The sequence below is a fragment of the Rhinatrema bivittatum genome, chromosome 5 (assembly GCF_901001135.1).
Source record: "Rhinatrema bivittatum chromosome 5, aRhiBiv1.1, whole genome shotgun sequence".
Classification (NCBI taxonomy): Eukaryota; Metazoa; Chordata; class Amphibia; order Gymnophiona; family Rhinatrematidae; genus Rhinatrema; species Rhinatrema bivittatum.
The window spans coordinates 177632560-177645765 of NC_042619.1; the positions used below are offsets into that span (position 1 = coordinate 177632560).

Consider the following 13206-nt stretch of genomic DNA (forward strand, 5'->3'; position numbering starts at 1 on the left):
ATTTATCATTCATTTTTAAATTACTCTGAAAAGCAGAATATAAATCGAATAAATAATAATTTACTGGTGAATAACCAGAAAATTATGACATGGAAACCAGAAGTAGGGTTGCACTGGCACGTATGACTCTACTTGTGCATCTTAATGTAGGGTTCAGTAAAGCCGATACTGGAATAATATGCTAATATATCTGTATGTTTTAATTAAGGTTGTATGTATCTCCCAAGAAGCTTGGATCATACGAGAAAGGCGCAAGTCCTTTGCAGTGGTGCCGGCAAGTGCTAGATCACCCGACTCCTGAAATAGAAGCTGCAAAACGATCCCTTAACTTCAGACTGGAACAAGGTAAATAGATAAGTCTCTCCTTCTTTTGATTTTTCCTATGTTTAACAAAAAAAATATTATGGTAGATGCATTAGTTTGAAAATATTGGCCCATGATGCTTTGCAGCAATAGTTTAACCAGGTTTGTTTTTTTAAACTTAATGTTTCACACCTTTTTCCATCAGCTCCTTCCTAGATCTAATCCCAATTAAATTGCTAAGACTGGCCTGAAAACTCATTGGCAGAATTCAGCACTGCCTTCTCTGCTCGATTCCTGAGTTGGCTTTATCTTTTGGGCTGGTCGTAGCTAGCGCCGGCTTTCAGTGCCTGGGAAAGGGAGCCTCTGCCATGGCACAACAGTAACACCGAGTGACCAGAACCGAGGGTATGTGTGGTCAGAGCCGTGGTCTGTGGCCTCTGGCTCAGAGCTGTAGTGGGATGATTGACTGGGATAGATAGGGACAGAGGGTTAAACATGGGGACTGGGGAGAAGCCCCCAGGTAATTGTGTGTGAAGACTCATGACTGGTTCTGTTTGAGTTTAGAAGGTCAGCAGATCAGGAGGAAACTGCCAGATTAAAAAAAAAAAAGAAAGAAAAGATAGCAGTCTTCTGTCTCTTGCCGAGGTCCAAGAAAGACTTTATTGAAGAAGCATTTAAGAAAAACAACACTTGAGTTTTATGGCACCAGAAAAGCTAAATATGCGCTTTGAGTCTGAATTGTAGAGACAGAGATTTGATACTTTCAGTGGTGCCACCAGGATGGATTTGAACTTTACGACTGTGACCTTGTCCTGGGTTTGGCGCAGATAGCTTCATTGTAGAGCGTGTGGCAGCAGCTACTAATTAAGTTTTAAAGTAGCATTCCATATTTTTTTAGTTAATTTACTGGCTTAATGAATCAGATTTCTTACACCCAATCAATGCGATGTAGAAAGAAAGAAAAAATAAAACATAAAATAAATACAATAAATGATTAAACAATTATAAAAAGCAAATTTAAATATCAATTAAAAACTATAAAGCATCAGATTAAGAACATAAGAACATAAGAAATTGCCATGCTGGGTCAGACCAAGTCTCCATCAAGCCCAGGCATCCTGTTTCCAACAGAGGCCAAACCAGGCCACAAGAACCTGGCAATTATCCAAACACTAAGAAGATCCCATGCTACTGATGCAATTAATAGCAATGCCTATTCCCTAAGTAAACTTGATTAATAGCCATTAATGGACTTCTCCTCCAAGAACTTATCCAAACCTTTTTTGAACCCAACAACATTAAACTACACTAACCACATCCTCTGGCAACAAATTCCAGAGCTTTATTGTGCATTGAGTGAAAAAGATTTTTCTCCAATTAGTCTTAAATGTGCTACTTGCTAACTTCATGGAATGCCCCCTAGTCCTTCTATTATTCGAAAGTGTAAATAAACGAGTCACATCTACTCGTTCAAGACCTCTCATGATCTTAAAGACCTCTATCATATCCCCCCTCAGCTGTCTCTTCTCCAAGCTGAACAGCCCTAACCTCTTCAGCCTTTCCTGATAGGGGAGCTGTTCCATCCCCCCTATCATTTTGGTTGCCCTTCTCTGTACCTTCTCCATCGCAACTATATCTTTTTTGAGATGCGGCGACCAGAATTGTACACAGTATTCAAGGTATGGTCTCACCATGGAGCGATATAGAGGCATTATGACATTTTCCATTTTATTAACCATTCCCTTCCTAATAATTCCTAACATTCTGTTTGCTTTTTTGACTGCAGAGAGATTAAAATAAGTAAAACTAATACACATGGTAATAAAGTACAAAAAGATGAGAAAAATGCAGAATTAATTACATATATTGGGCAAAATCATCATATCAAAAGAAAGTAGACTTTAGTGAATGACCAAATCTTAAGTTGTTTTCTGGACTTCTGATAGTCTTTCTTGAAACGCGAGGACAGAGGCAAATAATGCCATGGTGAGGGAACCAGAAAAGTGGAAGACATATCTCATGAGTATGTTCCAAAACAATTTCCTTGGGTGAGGGAAGTTTTAATAGCTCAAATTGAGATGAACGGAGAGAACTAGTTGGTTGATACGGCACGATTGTACTTAAAAGGTAGGATGGACTGTGAAAATGTAGTGCTTTAAAAGTTAAACAAAGAATCTTAAACCGAATATGGGCGGAGACAGGAAGCCAATGAATCTCCTGTATTTAGGATGACTCACGGTCATACTTGTGTTTTACCAAAGATGAGTTTGGCTGCAGTGTTTTGGACAAATTGAAGACTGTGAATTGAGTGGGAAGTGAGACCATGAAAAAGTTACAGTAGTTGATCCGACTGAGAACAGGTGCATAAGTCCGTCTTTAGATCAGATGGATCTAGGCAGGAACGAAGTTGGCATATAAAATGTAAAAAATAAAATGAACACTTGAATAAAGTGATGTGAGCGGAAAAATTCAAAAAGGGCATCAAACTTACCCCATCATTCATAAAAAAAAATTAATAACGAATGAGTTATGAAAAAGTGGTGTGTTTATGGAAATGTGTAAGTAACTTACCACTTCACATAGGTAAACTTAGTACACACTGTGAGAATCCCTATTTTTCACATCTGGTGCAGAGAGAGAGAGAGAGAGAGCCTGAGAGAGCCTATCTACTAGGCCCTCCTAATTGTTAAGTATTTATAGCTCTATAGGAGGGCCACCTGATAGGTCGAGGTGAGGTGTTAGTGGTGGTTTAGGGTTTAGGGGCCAGTTTTGCTTGTAGAGTGAGACGTATGAACAGCACAGTGCACCTTGGTGAAGATTTGACATCATTTGGAGTGAGGAAAGTCTCACAAAGATGAAATTTCTACTTTGTTCTCTCACCCTAGCTTGATGGACTTTAAGGTACCCAGGAGAGGGTTACAGCACTCCTGTAAAGTTAGAACATAAGAAATTGCCATGCTGGGTCAGACCAAGGGTCCATCAAGCCCAGCATCCTGTTTCCAACATAGGCCAAACCAGGTCACAAGAACCTGGCAAGTACCCAGACACATTCCTTAAGTGAGCTTGATTAATAGCAGTTAATGGACTTTTCCTCCAAGAACTTATCCAAACCTTTTTTAAACCTAGCTACACTAACTGCACTAACTTTGGCATGTTTCACCCTTTCTCCAAATGTTTCTTGTATGGTTGTGGCTGAACAGTTCAATTTTAGGTTCATCAATCCAAAGCACTTTGTTTCAAAAAGATTCAGGCTTGTCAAAGTTTTGTTTTGCATACTTTAGATGCCTTGTGATGAGGTGGTAGAAAATGTTTTTCCTTTTGAGAACTTGCTCATGCAGATCATGAATATTGAAAATCTCTGAGGAGGTCTCAAACATGCTGTTTATGCATGGAAACCTAAGAATATTTCTGACCTAGAAGAGTTCTGTAGGGGGTCGTGAGGAAACGCTTCTCAAAGCAAGAACAGAGACTCTTAGCCGGCTATAGAAAACACATTGGAAGTTATTTCTGTTAAAATCAGTGTTACAAAGTATTGGAAAGGGTGCACAAACTTTTATGCATATGCCATATTCCCTGCTTTATTACTTTTAACGTGTTAAAATCAGCAAATATGAATTCTGCATTAAAAATTGCAGAAAGATGCTGTTTTACTTCGTACCATGCAAAGGTTATGTCAGGTTCTGGTCACGTAGAGATTAGTTGAAACATAGCTTGGTTAGCTGAAAATAGATACTTAAACTTATACATTATAAATACCTAAAAACAGAAGTCTTAATCATGATTGCAGCCTGTACAGGTGTCTGAAAAGTAGACCTGGAAGGAAATTAAAAGATAAAAAAACTAAAGTAGAAGGTCATGACAGGGAGAGCAAAGGTGAATGCAGTCAAGTCAAGGAACAGGCAGGTTCCTGTTTTGAAGGGTCTAGATTGCTTTACGTATTCTCTCCTCTTTTTGTTATGGCGATCCAGATTGAAATGCTTTTGAAGAGGTTTTGTAAAGCTATCTGCCCTTTGACACCTTTTCATTAAACTGAGGTTTTTGCGGTTCTGAGAGGCCTGGTGCTGCAAGTCCCCTACAACTTATCGGGGAGTTGCATGTTCCCTCAGCAGATCTCTTGTGGCTTTTGCACGGAGTAGAGGGAAACCGAATAAAGAGCATGCAGCAGCAAGCTCTTAGCTGTTAATACAATTTCAAAATAGATATCTGAATTCAATAAAAAAAACATGGGATAAATACAGGGCATCTCTGAAGGACTGATGAGAATTGTAAGGGCTAGGTAAATTGGATGGGTAGGCAGACTAGATTGGGTATATGGTCTTTTTCCTCAATCATATTTCTCTTTCTATCTTTTTGCATATTTTTGAGGGTATACACATTCCACTTCAACCTGGAAAACGGAGGCAGCTAGGATAACATGAGGGTAACATGGCTGTTAAGAATGGCTAGACCAGAATATATGTAATATTATGTATTTATGTATTTACTATGCAAAAGCTACATGCAGAGTGTGAACAATGCTTGCTTTTGTTAGTGGGTGAGATACTGTGCTACAATTTAAGCTTTAGTGCTTTAATTTGAATAGCTGACCCCCATCACTGGAACTTTTAAGCCTTCTGATATTTGCCTAGATTTTTAATATTGCTGGGTCCAAAAACCTGGGGTTACCAGAATTTACTAACAGGCAAGCGGTTATTAGTTGACCACCTGCATATTTGTGTGTTAAGAGTAGCTCACGCCTCAAATTGGAACTTGCATTCATTATATGGAATTACAGAAACAATTATCACATGCTTAAAGGTAAAGTATGGTTCATAGATTTTGAATCTATCAAAATCAACAAATATATATACATTATACAAATATAGTATAGTAAATGCACAGCCTATAACACAATTATAGAACAATAACTCAATTATCAAAATAAAACCATATATAAATCCCCGACAAAATGATTCCCAGCAATCCTAAGTAAAATATGTTCATATAGCTCTTAATGCTAAAATAGCCACAGCTATGAAGAGCTCATCTCTCGCAAAACTGCTGCATATTATACTAGAAAATGAAAGAGTAAAAAATGCCTGTCTGAAAAATTCTACATCTTAAGATTCCTTTTAAAGACAGCTGGATCATTAGTTTGATGCACTTTGATGGCCATGGAGTTGCATAAACTTGGTTGTCTACGAGAAAAAGCCCTATGATGAATATAGGCTAGCCTAGCTGTTTTCAAAAGTAAAACTGTCAAAAAAGCAGTTTTGAGCTGAATAAGATTAAATAAAATGTAAGGTTGGGGACTAGAATTTACATTTGGGGGCTTCTGTTATGCTCAGTATGTCGCAAACTCCTACAGAAGATGTGGTTCATAGTGAGGCAGGGCAGATACTGCCCATCAAAATGACTTATAGTTGAATCCATCCTGAGCTTCCATGAAAGCCCATTCTTGCCTTTTTAAGTGAGCTGGATGGGCCTCTTTCAGGAATCGCACTTTCATCCCTTTTCAGCTTGTAATTTTTTGCAATACTTGACTTATTTTTTAAAATCTAAATAATTTCTAAATTGGGAAACAGTATATGTCAGAATTACAACATTATTGGTAAAAGTGATTCAGTATTGCAAAAATCTTAGGCTCATGTTACACATTCTGAGACTGATCTTGAAAATTTAATGAAAATACCTGAAACGATGTATGAGAGACCCTTTATTAGGTATGTGTGTGTGTGTGTGTGACATACTGTTTTTTCTTTCCTGTTTTAATGTGCTGCTAAAGCATTTACTTTGTCATGATTTTATCAAGCCTTATGGAATTGAAGTAGATGGGATGAAGACACTATTTTTTTTTTAATTAAAATTTCTTTATATTGCCCATACATAGCCATGAGCTGTTTACAAAATAAAACATTCACAATCAACAAATGAAAACACTAACCACACAAAAAGAGTGAACATAATGAATAATGGTGAATAAAACGGAAAATGTCATAATGCCTCTGTATCGCTCCATGGTGAGAACTCACCTCGAATACTGTGTACAATTCTGGTCACCGCATCTCAAAAAAGATATAATTGCGATGATGAAGGTACGTAGAAGGGCGACCAAAATGATAAGGGGAATGGAACAGCTCCCCTATGAGGAAAGACTAAAGAGGTTAGGACTTTTCAGCTTGGAGAAGAGACGGCTGAGGGGGGATATGATAGAGGTGTTTAAAATCATGAGAGGTCTAGAATGGGTAGATGTGAATCGGTTATTTAGTCTTTCACATAATAGAAAGACTGGGGGCAGTCCATAAAGTCAGCATGTGGCACATTTAAAACTAATCGGAGAAAGTTCTTCTTCACTCAACGCACAATTAAACTCTGGAATTTGTTGCCAGAGGACATGGTTAGTTCAGTTAGAATAGCTGTGTTTAAAAAAGGATTAGATAAGTTCTTGGAGGAGAAGTCCATTACCTGCTACCGTATTAATTAAGCTGACTTAGAAAATAGTCACTGCTATTACTAGCAACAGTAACATGGGATAGATTTAGTTTTTGGGTACTTGCCAGATTCTTACAGCCTGGATTGGCCACTGTTGGAAACAGGATGCTGGGCTTGATGGACCCTTGGTCTGACCCAGTATGGCATGTTCTTATGTTAACACTCCAGAATATCAGGGGTACTGACCAGGATAACAGTCCAAACTTCACTGAAATCCTCACACATATATAATCAGGTGCTGAAAGCTAACTCAAACAAATATGGTTTCAGCAACTTCTTAACGTCTTTAGTACAAGGAGACAGCGGCAGTGATATGGGCAAAGAATTCCATAATGTAGGACTGCAATCAAAAAAGTCCTTTCTCGGAGCTCATCAATTCTTACACAGCAATCAGAAGGGATGCCCAGAAAACTTCTTTGGGAGGACTGCAAAACTCTGTCCCGTCGATAGATGCAGCATAGAATTTGCTCATAGCCAAGCTGGGATTCCTCAATTTAATTCAACATTTGTATTTTGCCTTTATAGTCAGTAAATCTACTGCAAGTCTTTTAATTCAGCTGGTACTTGTTTCAGCTGCAGAAAATTTGACTAACATTAGTCATTAGTAGTCTTTTGCATTACAATGTGAAGGTATAATCGAGAACCTGCTACACACAGAGGCCTCATTGTGATGAGACGCGGAGAAAAAAAATGCATGAATTTGCAATGGAATTCAAAATGTCATTTCTCTGTATTATCCATTCATGTGATTCTTTCTGTGGGATTTTCTTAAGTTGTAACTCATTCCTTGTGTACATCTTTAATGCCATTCATTTTGGATGGGACTTCAAATTTAAAAACAACTTATTCTCAATCTATTGTAACAAGATCTGACACATTTAATCTGTTAGATGAAATGCAGTAACACTTTTTTTTCCCTCTGGGATATTGTCTCCAACTGAGTTTTTGTCATATTCTATGACCGGAATGAATCTTGTTCATAAACCAGGACATACTGGGTATAATCTAAATCTCTTATCCATTGTCCAACAGGGGCCAACTAAGTCACAAGTACCTGGCAAGTAACCAAACATGAAATGAATAGATCCCAACCTACTAATCCTTATTGATTGATTAATAGCAGTATATGGACATCTGCTCTAGGAAACTATACAAACCTTTCTTAAACCCAGTTATACTAACTGCTGTAACCACATCCTCTGGCAATGAATTCTGGAGCTTAATTATATGTTGAGTGTGTGAATTTTCTCCAGTTTGTCTTAAATGAGCTACTTGCTAACTTCTTGGAGTGCCCTCTATTCTTTGTATTATCCAAAAGAGTAAATAACTGATTCACAAGTCTTTTCATGATTTTGTAGACCTCTATCATATCCCACCTCAGCCATCTCTTCTCTAAGCAGAACAGCCCTAACCTGTTTAGCTTTTCCTCATAGGGGAGCTGTTCCATCCCCTTTATCATTTTGGTCGCCCTTCTCTGTACTCCAGTACAGCTATATCTTTTTTGGGATGTGGCGGCCAGAACTGCACACAGTATTCAAGGTGTGGTCTCACCATGGAGCGATTCAGATGCATTATGACATTCGCCATTCCCTTCCTATCTATTCCTAACAATCTGTTTGCTTTTTTGACCGCCACAGCACACTGAGCCGACGATTTCAATGTATTATCCACTATGATGCCTAGATCTCTTTCCTGAGTGGTAACTTCTAATGTGGAACCTAACATCCTGTAACCACAGCAAGGGTTATTTTTCCCTATATGCATCACCTTGCACTTGTCTACGTTAAATTTCATCTGCCATTTGGATGCCCAATCTTCCAATCTCACAAGGTCTTCCTGCAATTCATCACAATGCGCTTGAGATTTAACTACTCTGCATAATTTTGTGTCATCCACAAATTTGATCACCTCACTCATTGTACCCTTTCCATATCGTTTATAAATAAATTAAAAAGCACCAGATCACTGAGGCACTCCTCTGTTTACCTTTCTCCACTGTGAAAACAGACCATTTAATCCTATTCTCTGTTTCCTATCTTTTAACCAGTTTGCAGTCCACAAAAGGACATCGCCTCCTATCCCATCACTTTTTAGTTTTCTTAGAAGCCTCTCATGCAGGTCTCTGTCGAATGCCTTCTGAAAATCCAAATACATCACATCTACCGGTTCACCTTTATCCACGTTTATTCACCCCTTCATAAAAATGTAGGAGATTTGTAAGGCAAGACTTCCCTTGGGTAAATCCATGCTGGCTATGTCCCATTAAACCAAGTCTATCTAAATGTTCTGTGATTTATTCTTTATAACAGTTTCACAATTTTTCCCAGCACTGAAGTCAGACTGTCCGGTCTGTAGTTTCCTGGATCTCCCCTGGAGCCCTTTTTAAATATTTGGTTTACATTGCCCACCGTTCAGACTTCAGGTACAATGGATTATTTTAATAACAGGTTACAAATTTTTACTAATAAGACTGAATTTTCATTTTTGAGTTCTTTCAGAACCCTGGGTCTATACAATCCTGTCCAGGTGATGACAAACTGAGGAGTAGTAAAATCTGGCCTACTGCATCTTCCAGGTTCACCATAATTTGGTTCAGTTTATCTGAAGCATCACCCTTGACGACTGTCTCCGGAACGGGTATCTCCCCAAAATCTTCTTCAGTAAACACTGAAGCAAAGAATTTGTTTACTCTTTCCACAATGGCTTTATCTTCCCTAAGTCCCCCTTTAACCCCTCAATCATCTAATGGTCCAACCGACTCCCTCGCAGGCTTTCTGCTTCAGATATATTTTAAAAAGTTTTCATTATGAGATTTTGCCTCTACGGCCAACTTCTTTTCAAAATCTCTCTTAGCCTGTCTTATCAATGTCTTACTTTTAACTTGCCAGTGCTTATGCTTTATCCTATTTTCCTCTAATGAATCCTTCTTTCAATTTTTGAATGACTATCTTTTGGCTAAAATAGCCTCTTTCACTTCACTTTTTAACCATGCTGGCAATTGTTTGGCCTTCCTTCCACCTTTCTTAATGCATGGAATACAAGTTCATAGTAAAAAGATTTCTGCCATGTTTTTCCTTATAGTAGTGATTTACCTATGGTATCTGGGGATACCAACAAGGGGTCTCTAAAAGAAGACCCCAGGTGTGGTTTGGGGGCAGGGACACTGTCTTGATCCCCTGCAGGGTACAAGCCTGTAAAAAAAATAAATCTGTTTCTCTACTGTGATTCCTACTTCCAAGGGAGGGGGGGGGGGTTAACTACAAAGTAACTGGGCTGCTGTTCATCACTTAATTTTGCATATATTTGTTCTGTTCATTGTGAATCTTGTATAAAACAGACCTCTCTAGTGGTTTTGGAACACTGCCCACAATGTCCTCAATTCCCATATCTCCTCCTGAAGACTCGTTCTGACTCCCTTGATCATTTCCATCTTGTTTCTGCCTAGCATGGAGACTTACAGTCTCGCCTTCTGATTTTCATGGTAGAGTTCCTCTGTTTACATCGTGTGCATTGCTTGTGAGCAGTGGGCCATGAATCTCAGGTGGTACATATGATCTTGACTGTTTTTATTCTGACTTCAGTTACATCTCCATACAAGCTATGTGCAATAGGCTGTGTACGTGTGTGCAATGAACAGATTTTATACCATGCACCCCAGCTGAATGTGAAGGATTTTGCAGTTAAGCAATATTGCCACACACAATATCATCTAGAGATATGTTCTATTTTGCAAACAGTCTTCAAGTCCAACTCAAGAACACGCATATCTGACCAGAAAAAATACTTTTTTTTAATGTTACATTCATAGAGGCTGATCCAGTCACTTGAATTAGGGGCATGTTTGCAGGTGATGATCATATTGGAAAAAAAACCACACACACAGAGGCCAATAGAGGCTGACGTTAGCTGGATAACTTGGCCCATATATTTAGTGGGATAAATGTCCTGCCAAATATACTTGCCTAAAGTTACCCAGCTACATGTAGATGGAAAACTGAAAAACCTAACTGGCTATGTTTGATTATACAACAAAAATCAAGAGAAAAAACTCTATCGCTGATAAACATATTGGGGCGGATTTTAAAAAGCATTTACATGCGTAAATCTGGGTTTTACGCATGTAAATGCACTTTACTCGAGTAAGTGGGCTTTTGAAAATTGCTACAATATATGCCATTGAATCGTCCATAGGATTTATTCGCATAAGTGCACTTTATGTGAGTAAATGGCTTTTGAAAATTGCTACAATAGTAGTTACATTTATGCGCGTAACTCCTTTGAAAATTACCCCCATTGATTTTGAAAAATAATTCTGTGTTTGTCTGTGTTTTTAAGATTTATTTTTAACACGTACACTAGGTAGAATTAATGTTTTATCAATCTCGTCACTGGGTTCAAACAATATATATTAATGGAGGTGGAGGGAGGTCTAATGATCATCATTAGAGGTTGGACACTATTTACCAGCATATTTGGGAAGTCGGAATTGTACCCTCTTTAAAAATTGGTTGTCAAGTTCTACATCTTTAAACAAATGTTTACATTATAAGCAAGCTCATTGATCATCTAGCCACGGAAGATTCTGAGGTTATCGGGACTTGTGCATACAAATATATAAAAGTTTCTTAAAAAATAACATCACGGAGGAGAAGGTTGGTTGATGATTATAACCACTAAGTAGTGGTGCGGGGACACCTACACAGTATATGAAACCTCCCTCCACCTCCATTAATATATATTGTTTGAACCCAGTGACGAGATTGATAAAACATTAATTCTATTTAGTGTAGGTGTTAAAAATAAATCTTAAAAACACAGACAAACACAGAATTATTTTTCAAAATCAATATGTTTATCAGTGATAGAGTTTTTTCTCTTGATTTTTGTTGATTCATTTGATTGATTGCTGATTTTAGTGGTGATTTCTTTGATACACTTTGGTCTGTCATATGTTTGATTATAGCCAGTTAGATTTTTTATGTATCCGGCCTTGTGTGGCCAGATAATTTCCTACTTAACCAGATACCTTCAAAGGTTAGTACCCTTCTAGCGTTGGAAGTATAAATTGTGTATGACAGACACTGTGCTGGAGCTCACTGGGAGCGGGTAAGTTCATATTCTACCTCCAGCATGGGTTTTGGGGATTTAGGGGAGAAGGGTCCAGTGTTAGGGGTTATGGCACAATACACTGAGAGTGGGAGGCGGGGAGACCTGGTGGCAGTTTTTCAATTGAGAGATCTGGGGAAGAGGTTGAGGTGGGGGCTGGGGGCCATCAGCAGATCCCAGAACACTTTGCTAATATTTCAGAGGGGATTAGGGGGTGGGGGCTCCATGGCCTGACAGGGCATCCATATAAATTTGGAGGGTAGCATAGAAAATCGGGCCATAGGCCCTTTACTTCAGCTTTCTTTTTTATTTTTTTTTTAGCACTATTTTACTGGATATCTTTCAAAGATATCCTATTAAGGAGGAAGTTATCCAGCCACACGAAGATAGATAACTGTAGACCTGCTCTGAAGCAGGTTCTAGAGTTGTCCAGCTAACTTAGCCAGCTATAACTAAAAATTAACTAAGTTAGCTAGATAACTCATCTCTTCCTCAGATTCCCTTGAATGGCCTCTTTTTTTTTTTTTTTTTTTTTTAATCTGACTAGATTTTAGCTGGATAATGACATAGCTGGCTAAAATCTAGCCATTATAAGTGGCTCAGTATTCCAAAACTTGCCGTTTTAGACAGATAACTTATAAGTTAGCCGGCTAAATGAATATTTGAGTACTTATCTGGCTAAATTCTAGTTGGCTAATAAGTTAGGTAACTAGAATTTAAAAGGCTACGTTAGGAGTGTTACTCGGGCGAAACGGGGAGGAGTTGTTAGCTGGCTAAGTGAACCGGCTAATTGCAATGTTAGCCGGATGACCTAGCCGACCAAGGGCCTCATTTACGGGCCGATACAGTAAAGTCCGCGGGAGAGCGGACGAATGCCCGCTCTCCCGGCGCGCGTACCAGCCCTTCACCGGTGCACGCGATTCTCTATTTAAATTAGGTGACGCGGTAAAAACAGGGAAAAGGAGGCGCTAGGGACCCTAGCGCGTCCCTAGCGCCTCCTTTTTGACAGGAGCGGCGGCTGTCAGCGGGTTTGACAGCCGACGCTTAATTTTGCCGGCGTCGGTTCTTGAGCCCACTGACAGCCACGGGCTCGGAAACCGGACGCTGGCAAAATTGAGCGTCCGGTTTTCGGCCCGACAGCCGTGGGCTGAATTCAAATTTTTTTTTTTTTACTTTTTTTACTTTTTGGGACCTCCGACTTAATATTGCTATTATATTAAGTCGGAGGGTGCACAGAAAAGCAGTTTTTACTGCTTTTCTGTGCACTTTCCTGGCGCCGGAAGAAATTAGTGCCAACCTTTGGGTCGGCGCTAATTTCTGAAAATA

At 38.9% G+C, this 13206-nt stretch overlaps 1 protein-coding gene across 3 annotated transcripts in view; it reads left to right on the forward strand.

The window, feature by feature from the left end:
* Positions 1-13206, forward strand: part of SLAIN1 (SLAIN motif family member 1) — a 120415-nt gene that overhangs the window by 20846 nt on the left and 86363 nt on the right. For 2 of the 3 annotated variants that reach the window (XM_029603040.1, XM_029603039.1), the window contains exon 2: positions 209-345. In XM_029603040.1, the coding sequence (XP_029458900.1) occupies positions 209-345 (137 nt within the window). Of the gene's footprint in view, positions 1-208; positions 346-13206 lie in introns of those variants that run through there. The other variant, XM_029603041.1, reaches the window with a different exon arrangement.